At 35.6% G+C, this 17,298-nt stretch overlaps 1 protein-coding gene across 2 annotated transcripts; it reads left to right on the forward strand.

Annotated features, from left to right (window-relative positions):
- The first annotated feature begins 2,964 nt into the window (after window positions 1–2,964).
- Window positions 2,965–14,175, forward strand: LOC130051857 (uncharacterized). Of its 2 annotated transcripts, none has more exons than XM_056154821.1 (6): window positions 2,965–3,073; window positions 7,125–7,522; window positions 9,198–9,385; window positions 10,719–10,874; window positions 11,612–11,686; window positions 13,109–13,248. In XM_056154821.1, exons 1-6 carry the CDS (start codon window positions 3,054–3,056, stop codon window positions 13,115–13,117), a joined length of 846 nt encoding a protein of 281 aa, XP_056010796.1. In that variant the 5' UTR covers window positions 2,965–3,053; the 3' UTR covers window positions 13,118–13,248. The 2 variants fall into 2 exon arrangements, with proteins under 2 accessions (XP_056010796.1, XP_056010795.1); XM_056154820.1 differs by having other exon boundaries at window positions 2,966–3,073; window positions 11,612–11,720; window positions 13,109–14,175.
- Window positions 14,176–17,298: the final 3,123 nt, after the last annotated feature.

A 17,298-nucleotide genomic window follows, 5' to 3' on the forward strand; every position in this document is an offset into this window, starting at 1 on the left:
TTATGTACAACCACAGGCACCTGAAGTGTGGATAGTGTGTATACATAGATCTTATGTACAACCACAGGCACCTGAAGTGTGGATAGTGTGTATACATAGATCTTATGTACAACCACAGGCACCTGAAGTGTGGATAGTGTGTATACATAGATCTTATGTACAACCACAGGCACCTGAAGTGTGGATAGTGTGTATACATAGATCTTATGTAACCCCCACCCCTTCTAGACCCAATAGAAAAAAATTGAAGCAATTATAGTTATTCTACGGTGGTATATTTAGGACACAGAATTTTTTTTTTCAAAGATACTAGGCAAAAATTATCTCGTGCGCACGACATAATATCTCGTGCGCACGACATAATATCTCGTGCGCACGACTTATTATCTCGTATTCTTATGTGTTTTTATCAGAAGAAATTGAACGACATCCAGCTTCTTTGAAATTTGCATCCGATTCGAAGGTCAAGAAACGAGCACGTACTCCATGGACGTCCAGTTATAATGTACACGTCACCAGAAGATTACGGCACCAGGGATTATTTGTGGCTGTCTAATGATCGGTTTTTAACTGTATGCAAAAATGAGTGTACTTTTAACCACCCTAATTTAAATACAAATGATCCGGATTTCGATAGTATTTGTCGCATTCTGATGGAAGAAAATGGCTGGCAAATGCCAGACTGTGCTTCATCTGGCCGGGAACTGTATGGAAAACTAAAAGAAAAACTGTGGAGGTTGTTGTACTGATATAGAATTAAATCAGCCAATGTATCAATAAAATTGTTTAAGTGATTGACAGATAGTGCGTTATGGATAATTGCAGACTGATATCATACATGTTTATGAGGTTTTTATCGATATCAAGAGATACTAGTATGAAAAAAAAAGAAATATGAAAGGAAGTGAAATTAATAAGTTGTCATAGGGCTTCAAATTGAAGAAAAGATAAAAGGCGATACAAGGTTTCATCTTGCCGCTATCCTTAGGGCAGTCTCGCACATGCTTACTGACCGTGGGCCAACTCATTAAATTTTTCTTGTTCTTATGATTAATTTATGCCCTAATCCGATTGGCTTCTTCACACTTTTGTGAAGGAAATTTCTCCAATCGTGTTAATTCTTACGGATTTATCTTAAACAACTGCTTTTTTTTTCATAACATGATCTTCGTTTTCATACCGAGTTTCACTTTCTTATTGGTGGATAATTCATTAAAATGAGAAAAGTTCAATGTGTTGGCTCACGTGTACGAGACTGCCCGTGGGTTTCCAACGAAGATTTTTATAGGTTATATACAATGCTTACCCAATTCAAACGATTTCAATAAATACCAATAACTTGTAATCAATTTTTATAAGCCATTATTGGCCAATCCTGCTCCTGGGTCACTGGTCATTTCTCACTGTTTCTACTTTTAAAATTGTATGTGGCTGTAAAGTTTCCACATAACGATGATGTAATTTCCTCTTGTGACCGTATTATAAATTGAAAGTATACAACACAAGGATAATTACCTTGTTCATATACACCATATTCAGCGCAGTTTTTAACACACACACACACACACACACACACACACACACACACACACACACACACACACTCTCTCTCTCTCTCTCTCTCTCTCTCTCTCTCTCTCTCTCTCTCTCTCTCTCACGCAATGAATGGGGAAAACCTGTATGTAAACCTGCAAATGCATAAGAGCACTAGCATACTGTTGTAAAGAGAGTATTAATGTTTAGTTACTGAGGACAAATTGCATGTACCAAATTAAATCGAAACTGACTGGTCTAACGGTTATGTAGCTAGGAAAGGGTTATAATCAAGCTTTTATATAGAAAACATGTGATAATAAGTCGTGCGCACGAGATAATAAGTCGTACGCACGAGATATTATGTCGTGCGCACGAGATATTATGTCGTGCGCACGCGATATTATGTCGTGCACACGCGATATTATGTCGTGCGCACGAGATATTATGTCGTGCGCACGAGATATTATGTCCTGCGCACGAGATAATAAGTCGTGCGCACGAGATATTATGTCGTGCACACGAGATATTATGTCGTGCGCACGAGATATTATGTCGTGCACACGAGATAATAAGTCGTGCGCACGAGATAATAAGTCGTGCGCACGAGATATTATGTCGTGCGCACGAGATAATTTTTGCCTAGTATCTTTGAAAAAAAAAAATTCTGTGTCCTAAATATACCACCGTATTATTCATTTAAAAACAAGTTTTTAACTATCAATTTCAAAAGTCAGTTTCTACCTTCTATAGGGACTATCAAGTGGTCATCTCAAAAGCTTACAGAAAGTAGAAACTGGCTTTGCACGAACGACTGAATGAAAGTTCACGGCGGAAAAGTAACATTTTGGGTGAACTATTGGTTATATATATGGTGTTATAGGATATGTCATCCACATTTCAGGTGTCTGCACTTTCAGCCTCCTAGTCGGTCTCTCTGTGTCAAGAGTATTTATATCTTTAAAGAAGTGGACAGACATATAGCCTATCTACTTCACTTAAGGAGATATGCTACACCAGAGAATCTTGATGGATGAAAAGTGTAGGACCGTGACATTGAACAATGTATGTACAACAATTTTTTGAAATTGAAAACTTTCACGTTTACTTTATCGAGTCAAAAAATGCAGTTTTAGTAGAAATTAATCTGGAAAAAAAAAAATTAAACCCCTGCTGGACTTGAACCCGCGATCTACATTTCAGCCATTTCAGCAGTCAACGTGATAACCTGCTGAGCTACTCAGCTAGAAGTCAGCCATTATGACGATGTAGAGTACATCTTTGATGATAACATCCAAATAGTGGTTCCACTCCAGGTAAAACTTGGTTTAGCAACACAAGTTTAATAATAATCATCTGAATAAAAAATAGCACATATATGAGATATTGAAAACCCCTTTTTCTTCCTTTTACTATACCATTCTAAGCTTTATTCTGGTGTTTAGACCTACCCGCATACTTTTACTTTCGGTTTGGAACCACATGGTTGAGGATTAAACACCTGCACTTGCACCTGCAAAATGCAATCTATTACAGCTACGTACGAATTTAAAGGATATCAGTATTATTCATTGTTTTATGATCTATGTTGTTTGCAATTAATAGTCTACAGATAATAGTTATTCACAGTTTACATTAATCGTACAAGACGCGGAACTGGCTGATCGGCTGATCACCGGAAAAAAACACCCCAAAACCCACGGATAATTTCTCTGCACGGAAATGCATATTTTGTGAATTAGTCATTGACAAAATTATAATGTAATGATTTCAACTTAGATTCTGTAAGGACGAAAGAAACTATTTCCCTAGCTGCAGATCTGTAGCTCTCTGGGAAGTCTGGTCTGCCCCAGTGAATTACTGAAACAGCTGTCATACTATCGTTATTACGAAAGCATCAAAGAAAACAAAACTCGCGGAGCATTGCATATTACAAGAAAACTTGATGACACTTGCGTGAAATTTGACGCAACTTTTTGGTAACCATTAAAAGTATTTAAAAAAGAATTAATTAAGAAACCGTCATGTTCATTTTTAAAAAAAATATTTTGTATATTAAACACACCCCCCCCCCCCCTTCCCCTTACATTTAGTCCTATTCTGACAGAGGAAGGGTAGTTTGATCATGTCACATTGCAATGGACAGATACTAACTAGATTGAAAAGTCTAGATTTATTGCCTTCTGATCATCTAGCATATATACCTCGTGACATTTACTAAATGTTTTTGACCGGCTAGAGAATCATGATCCCACACTCAAGGTCAAGGACACTATATTAAAAAAATGTTGTGGTAAACTTGATTTCGGATATACTAATTATATTGTATGTTGTATGTATTGTCTATTGATATTTACAAATTGAATAATTTTGGTTTAAACTAAAAAATATGAGAAATATTTGTCTTGACCACAGCTTAAGGTAACTCCATACTCGCAGTTTTATCTGATACAAAATTAAAATGTGTATTCATTTCCATTCATTAGAGTTAAAACTAACAAATTATCAAATAAAATATATAGGTCATCACACTTTTTAAGATATGAGACGTGCATAAACAGAATCATATATCGCCATAAGAAAATTGCAATTTTACTTAAACAGTGTTATTAAAATTCCATACAAACTGGTTATGATGATATGATAGCATTCATAACAATTTCATGAAACTGTATCTTCACAAAAATATACAGAATATCTGTAAGAAATAAAGGAAATCATCGCATAATAGACTTGATAAAGAAATCAATAGAAACAGAGTTATTGCCCTTGGATTCAATATTTTGAAACGTATAATTGATTATTCATCTATAACTTAGAATTTTGAAATATTTTATTTTTAACAAGATTTTTTACAATAACTATAGGAAAAGACTCCAACAAAATTTATGTTCCTATCATGCATAAATCGAAACACATCTTTGATTTTGCAAAATCTGATGACATCACAGGAGGGTGGAATTACTTTAAATGAAAGATTGTTAGCAGCTCAGTTTTGGCACAAAGATTGATTCTGACCAAACTCAGAAGGGTTAAACATCTTATATGTCCATGTGGACAAACAGTTCTTCAAGTTTTAATGATGCATTATACACAACACTGCTAATTTTATTAAATTTTGTCTTGTGTAATACTGGGGTGACTGTTAAGGCCCATGGGCCTCTTATTCCAAATGTAGTCTGTAGAGAAACATCCTTAAAAAGAGACCTAAATTCCTTATAGGGAGACCCCCTGAAAGAGAGACCTCCTTAAACTCCTTATAGAGAGACCCCCTGAAAGAGAGATCTTAAACTTCTTATAAAGAGACCCCCTGAAAGAGAGATCTTAAACTCCTTATAAAGAGACCCCCTGAAAGAGAGACCACCTTAAACTCCTTATAAAGAGACCCCCTGAAAGAGAGACCACCTTAAACTCCTTAAAGAGTGGTCTCCTTAAACTCCTTTTAAGAGATAAAAGTGACTCCTTAAACTTCATAAAGAGAATTCTTTAAAGAAGACATTCTTAAAACTCATGATGCATCCTCCTTCATTACCCTGACCTTTAGCATTTGAATTGCACTTTGATTACTTTTGATTTTTGTTTTAGTATTTCAGATTCTTTGAAATCTGTGGTGCTAATACTGTGCTATAGTTTTCAGATTTATCCATTACAGAGTTCAGATTTTCATGCCATCCTGACTATATTATGCTTTCTTCTATTTTCATGTGCATCAAATTTCCTGGATTTGATAAACTTATATTATTACTTCAGTAACTTGATCCCAAGAGTCCGATCACGTTGAGTTGACAGGTGCAGATCATCAGATCACTCAAGACGCAAAGTGTCGAGTTTGATCTGATGATCTGCGCCTGTCAATGAAATGTCATCCTTCTCTTCAGATCAAGTTACTGTAGTAATGATAAATTTATTATATATTATACCCCTTTATATATTTTTAAATCCACATTTATAAGATAATGAAATGAAATCCAACACAGGCTTCTTGTAAACATAATATTCACAAGTGTGAATATTATGTTAAGGCCATGCCAATTTGTAATCTAGTTCGTCGGATTCGCCGCTTCTATTTGTAACAAATCCAAATTATAATATTATCAAAAAATAATATCCGCCCGCGTGTTAAAAAATATCCGTAAATATTTTTTTTAGTTTTTACAACAAGCACACAAATAACCTTGATGTATATGCTGACAAATGACAGAACCCCGGCCCTTGAGAAATTTCCTAACAGTGTAATACGGTTAAGTTATTCATGATGTCTATCTTAATATATACGATACTTCATAACACTGGATTGGAAGTTGTTCCTTATGCTGGAATCGAACTGGAAGCCGATGAAACTTTTGAAGCGCTATTCGATGCCACTATTTAGAGAACATTGATAGCATATGATTGATTGTTTGATTAGCCTATATATTGACTGAAGTCTCTCTTGAGAATATTTCACTCACATGAAGACGTTACCAGTGCCGGTGAAGGGCTGCAAAATTTAGGCCTATGCTCAGCGCTTATGGCACTGAGGGATCTTTATCGTGCCAAACCTGCTGTGACAAGGATCTCAGTTTTTGCAGTCCTATCTGACGGACCGCCCCATTTATTCGCCTCTTACAACAAGCAAGGGGTACTGATCGGTGACTATTTTAAACCGTACCAACAGTTAACGACAAATTCACAAAAGGTTTGGTGATGTCATATCAAAATTCAAGAAAATGCTCAAAGCGATGCAATGGATATTGCATTTGCAATGAATGTCAAAACTGGGTGTGTCCCTAGCAATATGCATATCTCTGAATCGAAAGTTTGTAGAAATGAAACTTAAATAAAATGCTTCAAAAAGACCTTATCAGTTAATGTTGCAAAGTACATGTATTAGGTATAAAGAAAATAAGTCTTTGAAACCTGAAATACTTCTAATTTATTGTAAACTATATCAACAAAGTTGAAAAATATTAAGTTTATGTGGTGAACAAATGATATCTGATGATTTAAGATCTTTATTTTTAGGCGCCCGCTTTTTAAAATCACACTTAATTCAATTAAAAATATTTATATTTCTTGTATTCGCTCGCCTCATAATTTTTATCTCCAAAATTAAAAATAATATTTGTAAAATAATTTCGCCCTCTCGCCTCACTTTTTTTGTTTGAAAATCCGAAGAACTATTTTACAAATTGGTGTGGCCTTACAGGAAGATAATTTTTTTATTATAGATATTTAAAACGTGGAGTGCCTGTGAAATCCAATTATCAAAAACACAGACATACGGTGAAATTATATTTTGTGTACGCAGTTTTGTTTGTGACATGGTTGATATTTTCCACAAAAAACATCGCGTTTATGCATTGTGAAAAATCCGATGACACTGTGTGAAATCAACAATATCAAAAAATGAAAGTATAATAAATTTATATTCCATTTTGTTACTATCGTGTGACGGGCATATGGGTTTGATCGCCAGTGTTAATATAGGTGAGTTGGTAGAGCACCAGACTAGAGATTGCAATCCCAATCTGGTCCTTTGCATTTTCTCACTTCCTGTTACAGATACTATTCAATTCCATTAGCTGTCGTATATCCTTATCATTTCACAGTGTCACTATTGCGTTCCTCGTGGGTTTGATTACCAGGCGTGCTGAAGATTTTATGAGGAGTGATGATCAGTTGAAACTGCCAGATTTTCAATGTATGGACCATGACCTAAAAACTTTGAGGAATGACTCTGTTGAAATACATGTAAAAGCTGAAAAAATTGAAGTTAAGGTTAATCAGTTGGAAAATAATGTTAGCATGGTGGCTACAACTTGTGCCTTAGAGAGTCAAAGATTACAGGATCATGGTAGATGTATTGACATGTATAACAGATGTAAAGAGGATGTGAATAAATATCGTGATGAATCGAGAAGGAAGTTCAATGACACCTTGGATGAGGTTCAGAAGCTCAGGCTCGAAGTTCAGCAGGCATTCAAGGAAAATACGCAACAAGGTCAAGGTAGGGCAATCTGTAAGTGCAAGAGATCAATTCTATTGTCTTTTAAGTTCTATGTACACATTATACAAACTTTACTTGATTGTTGTTGCTTACAAGATGTTGGGTATAGTGTAGCTGTTGGTATAAGAGGGAACTTATACTGCCTCGCTAGTGAGCTAGTTTTTCTGGTGATGTGGTAGTCTCTCTTGATCATGCAAGGTAAGCAGCGGCGAGCGTGATCAGCACTTGGCTGGGTGACCACTACACATGACAATAATATTTTAAATGCATGTAATTATTTATTATTTCCTTCAAGTGACATTTCCTATACCCATCTGCTTAAGTAATTTCCTTTTTTCACCTTGAATCACCATCCTCCTGATACAGGAGAAAGTATGACCATTGATTGGGTGGGGTGTCAAAATGTTCAACTCAAGCAATCTTGACACGGAAATAGAAAACGATTTCTCGGCCTTCAGTGGTCTACCTTTACCACACATTACTCTCAGACTTACTGTGAAATGAGGATAATCCATGTTGATTTGGGGACCAAAAAGTGAGAAAGGTCAAACAAAGAGGAAAACAGCTTCAGGGCATTTAATGATCTATTTTACCATTTTTTAAAATCACCAAACTTCACAAAGGCTTGGAATGAGATGAGGAAGACCTCTACAAACTTAAGGGTTCAAAGGTTAGAGTAAACTTGACTCAGAGATTAAATAATGGTGTCTGGGTCACAATTACTATTGATTCCTAAACATATGTAAGAAATTTATTATTGGGTTATTTCACAAGAAGCATCCCTCATAAAATAGAATTACTCGCTTTTATTTTCATATTGCTAAAATACATGTAAAGATCCTTTATGACCAAATTAACTGTGAATTCATGCTCTAGCGATTTGACGTCCACTAGCATTGCAGAAAAAAATTCATAACAGGCTTACAGGTTATGAAAAAAAAATCTACCTTCATCCCTCAATAAAACAATAAAGACATTTTATTGTTTATATTTATATTTTTATGCATTTTTAAAACATATTAAAGTTAGATTTGAATACTGAATATCAAATTGTTGACCATTTCGTTACTTTAAATAGAACAGCCAAATGCCACCTACAATCTTTAACCTTGACAACGTTCCATATTTGGTAAAGATTAGGTGGACAGTGGTACTAAAGAACCGGATCAAACTAGTTTGCAACAAACATGTATTCATTGTTTATGATGAAAGCAATGCCAATTTCAAAAGAAATATAAGGGAAAAGATTCAGTGAATGTAAATATTTTGTGATATTAAGTATGCACATAATACAGGGAATCTGCAGGACCGTTTCCATTCACTCTCTGGCAGGGGATGGGTGAAAATCAGTCCAAATAAGTACAGACTGGATTTAGATAAGTAGTATTGTATAAATTTTATTTGTTATCTAGGAATTTTTTTAAATTGTTATCTAGGAAGCCTATCAATGATTGTATTTTTGTTATTTGATTTATCTTAAACAATATTTTATTCACTAGTAAGTGAATGGGATTGGGTAGCAGGCATATAGCCTATTTCAGCCCTCTCCCTAATTTTTGTATTTTTGTTGTCTAGGAAGAGTGCTGATATTGATGGTTGTACTGGGAGCTGGAGAATTATTTATTATATATATAGGAAGTCTGTTGATGTCGATGATTGTATTTTTGTTACCTAGGAAGAGTGTTGATATTGATGGTTGTACTGGGTGCTGGAGAATTCGTATTAGGTGTTGTGCTCATTAATGGACTGAGAAAGTTAAATGCATTGAAAACACAGACAAGGCCAGAAGATATAAAGCATGGAATGAAACCAGACCCAAACACACTGAAAGGTGGAACAAACTTGTTCAACCTAAAACAAAAGGTTAGTTTAGGGATGAAATAGTGAGAATTATTATACCTCAGAATGTTTTTGCTATACAAATGTTATGTGAATAAATTTGCTATTTCTTCTAGATAACGTTAGCCGTGAAATAGTTTCTCAACTATTTCGATCACCCTAGGGAAATAGTCTCGAAACTATTTACCGGATGCTATATTTTCCAACGTTTTCTTTTCTGTGACATCAAAGTCTGATAACTCTAATTAGTTTACCACTCAGATCAGCTCGGTCGATTCTATCTAATGCCGAATGTTAGTTTACTTCACTTTGGTATGTCTGACACAAGTAAAGTCTACTTCGGTATAATAAAACACCTATTTACTGACTATTCGGACAATAGCAAGTTTATTGTCCCCCTGGACAGCAACTATTTCCCTCGGCTGCACCTCAGGAAATAGTTGCTGTCTTAATTGGGGGACAATAAACTTGCTATTGTCCTCATAGCCTGTAAATAGGTGTATACTGTATATTTAGTGCAAATACATGTACATGTATATAGATTACACATTAATCTTTCTGACTGGCTTTTAAGTGCAATAAGCTAGAAAAAAGAACAATGCGTTCACCGCCACATGCTTTGAAGGTGAATATAATATTCTATTTTTCCAACACCAGACCAAATGTGAATGGAGAATTTCAAAATTTAAATGATTGAGTATTATTTTTCGGTCGTTCAATAATTAAAACTCGCACCACTACTTTTGCACGGTAGCTGTAAAGAAAGGATTATTTTGATCATTAGCTGGAGTAACAATTGTTGAAAAGTAGTACATATTCAAACCCTACCTAAAGATGGCTGATCAGGTATCATTTGGTAAGCTCTAGTAGCCAATTTCATTGTTTGAAGTTATTTAACCATCTGATAAACAAAAACGTCTCCAACTCATTAGATTTGCACTTCTCAGGTCGCTAAAGGATCATAATGACATAAAAATGTCAATACAGTCAAACCTCGTTATCTGGAAATGAGGCTGAGACAAAACCTGAAGATATCCAAGGATTTGAGATATTGAGGTTCAAATACATAAAGGAAATGTAGTTGGGACTTCCAACTCATTTCAACATACCCATAGTATTCGAGATATCAGTGTTAGAGATACTGAAGTTCAACTGTAATTGCATAATATTTCAGAATATGAGTATTTATTGTAATTATATTCTTGTCATACTATCATTGTATTATTTTTCATCTCCATCTTTCAGACAAAGAGATTTAGTCAAGCTGGCAGTAGATGATGGAATCTATAGTTGTTGAATGCTCTTGGTTAGATCTTAACAGTTTTCTTTTGTTAACCTGTTTGACTTTTTTATCCAGGATTCTGCAAGGCTACAGAAATTAGTGACCATTGTCAGTTTCAATGATGGCAGACAGAAAGCACATAAAGTGATGCTGGAAGACATCACTAGAAATCTGCAAACAGAATTCCTCAGGATCTCTAGAAAGGAGGAAGCTCTTCAGATCAAATCTCAGGTAGGGATCCAAGTGTTTTATTTGAGGAGGCTGTTCAGATCAAGTCTGTGGTGTGGATCTAATTGTTTTATTTGCAGAGACTGTTCAGATCAAGTCTTAGGTGTGGATCTAAGTGTTTTATCTGGGGTGACTGTTCAGATCAAAACTTAGGTGAAGATCTTAGTATTTTATTAGAATAAAGTGTCCATATCAAGTCTGTGTTGTGGATCTAAGTGTTTTATTTGAGGTGACTGTTTAGATTTAGTGTATGGTGTGGATCTAAGTGTTTTATTTGAGGTGACTGTTTAGATTTAGTCTATGGTGTGGATCAAAGTGTTTTCTCTGAGGAGATAAGTGTTGATATCAGGTCTTTAGTATGGATCTGAACATTTATATTGTGATACTATTAATAATCAAATCTGCACAATGAAAAGTGCAGCCATTGTGCTGTCGCAGGATTAAGAACACATTGGAAAAGCTACATCAATGGTATTTAACCAGTAAGTTTATCCAACACCAAACAGCAAACCCAATCATGCAGAAATTACCCTCCCCCCCCCCCCCCCCCCCCCCCCAATATCTCTATTGTTTCTATATATCCCCCAAAGAACAAACATCTTAAACATTTATTTTTTGTGTGATATCATATTAATATGTTTGTATGTTGAGGTCAGTACTTTTATTTAGAAATAAATTGAATTAAGATGTCATGGGTGTGTTATGTAAATATTTATTTTTGAAATACTACATTTGTTTAGGTTACAGTGTTATTTGTGGAGAGAAATGACCGTCACATAATCTTAGAATCAGAACAAGAAATCGGCGATTTGAAAGTGAGTTGCGTTCGAAGCATCCTAAAACTTGGAGGTATGTTGCTAAGCATTTCCATTATAATGACTAGAGCTTTAAAAAATCCTGAATGCTCTTCTAGATGGAATAACTTTATACTGAATGTTCTGTTATAATAACTTTATACTGAATGTTCTCAATGTAATAAATTTAACTGAATGTTCTGTTTGGAATAACTTTATACTGAATGTTCTGTTTGGAATAACTTTATACTGAATGTTCCGTTTGGAATAACTTTATACTGAATGTTCCGTTTGGAATAACTTTATACTGAATATTCTGTTTGGAATAACTTTATACTGAATGTTCTGTGAGAATAACTTAATTTATACTGAATGTTCTGTTTGGAATAACTTTACACTGAATGTTCTGTTTGGAATAACTTTATACTAAATGTTCCGTTTGGAATAACTTTATACTGAATGAAAATGCCTTAAAAACTGAAGCCCTTTCCCAGTTATAGACAGCTGCATGTCTTATATAACCAATCATAGACTAACAGTATTTATCAACAAAATATATGTCACAGGGAGAAAATGCAATGGGCCAGACTGAGATCAGAACCCAAGCCCCCTAAATCTCTAATCAGAGGCCTGTTCCGCAGAGTGGGCACACACGAACATTCCCAAAATAGGCCTAATCCTTTGGTGCTAGAGGTGAGGGTCCACTCTGCTGAACAGACCTCAGGTGCTCTACCAACAGAGCTTACTGGCCACCGGCGATCGAACCCAGCTGACTGCTACATTTAGAAGTAAAGGAGGTGTTAAAGTATTGAATTATGCCCTTTCACTATAACTCCATCAAGCACCACCTCAGAGTCTGAACTCCTGGTCTAGGGGTAATGAATTTCATAATTTTGGCAGTGGGTTCCATGCTCTTCATTAGCATGCTTTTCATTTTTCCTTAAATCTGTCGATGGGTAAAGAAGATTTTTTTAAAGAATTTAATGCATTTATATATATAAAACATAAAAACCACCTTAGCACCAGGACCCCTGACCCAGAGGCCATGATTTCACAATGTTGTTTGAGGTATCCTTGCTTATCATGCCTGTATTATTTGCTGGATGTCCCCGAGTAAAGAATATTTTAAGATTGCATCATTTCATAAAGAACTCGCTTCTCAGGCCCTAGGGATGCATTGAATCAGAATGTCACAATGTTTAGCTCCCCTTACCCCATAGATTTTTAATTTTCTTTTGCAATTTGATGAAAACTAGTCATGTGCTTTCAAAGAAAAGGTAAATTATGTCCAAATATTACTACACGATTCTTTTAAATATTCTAGAACTAAATATTAAATATCCTAGAAATAAAAATGATAATCCTCATTGCCCATAAAGATAAGTTAAATGATTAACATTACTGTAAGTTTTACTGATCGAGTGCTATTGACTTGTTTGACAGGGAAAGTGATAGTGGTGTACTGTGGACACAGGGAATCGGAAGACCTTGGAAATTTGTTGTGCAGTCCGAGTTTAAAATCTGCAGACTGGCATAAGGAACTGAGATCATTGAAAGATCAGAACTGTTTCCTCAGCATCAATAAGTCCTTTTCCCAGAAACAAAAGGAGCATCTAAAGACAAAATTAATGGAGTATTTAAAAGAATGAATTTGTTATTAGCTTAATATTATGATACTACTTTTTTTTTCAAATGTCAGGATGACATTCATTATGCATTAAGTTCATTTGCTTTGTACATTTCCACACTATGGAATCACTGCACATTTTCACATGATAGACTCATTACAAATTTCCACACTATATGACCACTTTATTTCTATACATTATAAAATCAGGTACATTTCCACTTTATAGAACAAATGCATATTAAAGAAATATTGTACAATTCCACACTATATAACACCATTGTACATTTGCATATTATAGGACCATTGTACATTTGCATATTATACATCCATTGTACATTTGCATATTATAGGACCATTGTATATTTGCATATTATACATCCATTGTACATTTGCATATTATAGGACCATTGTATATTTGCATATTATACATCCATTGTACATTTGCATATTTTTTAACCATTGTACATTTCAACACTATAGAATGATCATATATTTCATTGCTTTGGGATATTTGCATATTTTCATCCCTAAAGCATCTTGATCACATATTACTTTTAGAGTGAGCCAGACAGCACTGCTATTTTTTGCCTTTTGTGGTTAATCGAATGTATATTAGGAACAAATATCTAGTTTGTTTGTGAGATACAGATCTGTAGCTCTGTGAAAATGTTGGGACAAGCCAGATATCCCCCCTCCCCGATATATTCCCAGAGAACTACAGATCTGCAGCGAGGTTGTTTGCATGATAAAGATATACATGTATAAACAATGAAAGTGCTGGTCAATTTTTATATTTTGTACTACATAAATTTTTTTTTATAGGAAGCAGAAAGGTTGTTGCTTTTATCCGGAAATAAAATGCATTGAAACAACAGGTTCATTACCGACTAATTATGTTGACTAATTCCAGCTACCAAGGATAGAATTAAAGTTGAGAGTAGCTATCAAAATCTTGGCTAGCGATGTTGATACAAGCTACAGAGACCAGAACAAAGCATCTATGATGTATGTGGATATTTGTTTTAGCCATTCTATGGTCTGGGTTGGTGCGTTAGGATTTTAGCTTTTTCATGTCGGGGTTGTATCTTTCACATTCAATCTCTACCCAGAGTTGTCGTTCCTTGCTCTCACTTACACCTCTGTTAACGTCTCAAAGTGAGCAATGTTATTCCACATGTAAATCCACTTTTTTTACGGCTAATAAAACTAAGAGCTATTTTATAAAATATCGGGAAAATGTAGGACAAGCAACTAGTAGATTTTTTTCCCATTACTATATATTCTTCATGTACCTATGTATAGGCCTGGTGCAATAGAACTACCCAATATCTACGTTTCAACCCAAACCAATGCTTCTTGTGTCACAAAAAGACTTAACATCTGCTCAATATTTATTTATTTACGTATATTTTTGTAACTGAAGTCAAAACCATACTTTATTTGAGCATACGTGCCATTTTACAAAAATCTTGTAAAACCCTTGAGACGTTTACAGAGGTGTAAGTGAGTGTAAGGAACGATAACTCTGGGTAGAGATTGCTTTCACATTGTGATACCCAGGACTTTGAAACCGGTTCAGCTGATGCGTCTAGGAGGAAAGGCATGCCATAATCCCAAAATAGGTAACAGCGACCTCTTTCTGGAATTTTGTGACTATGCACACACAAACCATGTCCAGATCATAGCTTGCATACTGTGAAGCCTATAAGGACTGTCCAACCTGGTCAACTAATGCATCAAGGGGAAAGATGTGGGATAACCCAACATTTCCTTTGTTTCTTTATTCGTTCGTTTATTCAGGTAATATCATATTATAAATATAGGGAAAATATTACCAATAAAATGATGTTTTGAAAGTAAGTCACTCGCCTCTTTCTGGAATCATGCCTATTCATACTCAAATTGTGCCCGCATCATATTTTGTACTCTGTGAGACTTAAGAGTATCAAATAACTAGGTCATTTAGTGTATCTTGGGGGGAAGGGGTGCACTGTAGCTTTGTTCTTGGAATTTTGTGGCTATGCGTGTTAAAATTGTGTCTGGATCATATCTAGAGCACTGTGAGGCCACCATGGACCATCCGACTTGATCAGTTGACCTTGTGGAGGTGTGCTTTGAACAACGAGTATGCAAACGGTTCTGTATCGTGTTTAAAAAATTCTCCTGCCTATGTCGTAGATATATATACATATTTATTCTTACATTGACAAGTCTGCCAGCCATGGATTTGCAGGTAAAGTATGTCCTGCCGGGGGCAAATGAATCTGATTGCTATGCGTCTCTGAGGGCGAAGACAATTTAAGAAGGAGGAACGTAGTATTTGGGAATATATGCGCTGTGGATATCGTCCTGTATAATTCAGTGGTTATAGCATCCGACTAGTAATGCATGGGTCCCAGGTTGGATTCCCGGTCCAACTCAAAATGTTCTCCTATATGTATATATCAACATTACACATCTATAAACATTTTATCAATGTACTTGCCCGTACTTACAATGTACTTATCCGTACCACAAAGAACAGGGGAAAAAACCACACAGACATCTGATGGTTGGACCGTCGAGACTAAGTGCAGACATACGGACTAACAAGTGTAAATGACTGAATGAAAAAAGTATTTGCACACCAAAATCGACAATGATTTTTTCTTCAAAATTAAGATACATTTATGCAAGAATCTCGATGCAATTCATCTGTTGTTCTCAAGTTGATTAAGAGCAAGAATCGTTTAACCTAGGATTTTATTCACAGCAATAACAACGATGAACTGGCCAGCACAAAGTCCCGACATCAACATTAAAAGATTTATGGCTACACATGAAAAGAAAAATATAGAGATGTGTTGGTAGGATGGAGAATACAAGTAGGTACATGTACCATGTGTTCCTCGAAGTATCTGGACGGCCATCACACCGCAGTACATCCATAGTTTATACCAGTCGATTCTGGGGAGGTTGCAGAGTATGATTTGACTAAAGGTCATATATCTTACAAAGTATGAATAAGATTTGTTACTTTATTCAGTGTGTAAAACGAAATTTTCAAGTCTGAAGTCTGACATAATAGTTCTATCATGAATACATGTATATATTGCATAACTATTGACCCTTTCAATGAACAACTGCTTCCCGGAGGGAGTCCACACAAATGTAACTCGGGAAACCTCAGACGTGAGCGCACCACTTCTCAGAGAAAGTCCACTCGAACATAACTCGGGAAACCTCGGACGTGAACACTGCTTCTCGGAGAAAGTCCACTCGAACATAACTCGGGAAACCTCGGACGTGAACACTGCTTCTCGGAGAAAGTCCACTCGAACATAACTCGGGAAACCTCGGACGTGAACACTGCTTCCCGGAGGGAGTCCACACGAATGTAACTCGGGAAACCTCAGACGTGAGCACCACTTCTCGGAGAAAGTCCACTCGAACATAACTCGGGAAACCTCGGACGTGAACACTGCTTCCCGGAGGAAGTCCACACGAATGTAACTCGGGGAAACCTCGGATATACGTGATTGTACAAACTTTGTGCTCACATCGGGCGGACATGTAAAGTTACGTGAGGAATCTGAATCTCCACAGATCTTGTCTGGTCAATGTAATATAAGATAGAAAGTAAAATGATTTGTGGTCAGCTAAAATAGCGCATACTAAGTTAAACTCATAATAATATCCCAGTATGAATCATACAAAGTGACTGTTCTTCAAAGATATTCTCCCGAACTAATATCTCTAAATCTGGTCCGATTTTAATAAAAATTTCCACCATGTTACGCGGAAAATCTGGCGGGTTGAACACAAAATTAATACAATTTATAAATAGAATTACTGTACTGAAAAATCACGTCGGTATTCAAGTCATTAACTGAACTATTTACAAAATGGTCGACAAGTTTAAAAAAAACAATCAATAAAAAAAAAACACGATATTTTTTCGGTTGAAATTGATGAAATATAACTGCAGATAAAAGTACATTAAGACTAACAAAATATTACTGAT

Source organism: Ostrea edulis, chromosome 2 (assembly GCF_947568905.1).
Source record: "Ostrea edulis chromosome 2, xbOstEdul1.1, whole genome shotgun sequence".
In the NCBI taxonomy this organism is placed as follows: domain Eukaryota; kingdom Metazoa; phylum Mollusca; class Bivalvia; order Ostreida; family Ostreidae; genus Ostrea; species Ostrea edulis.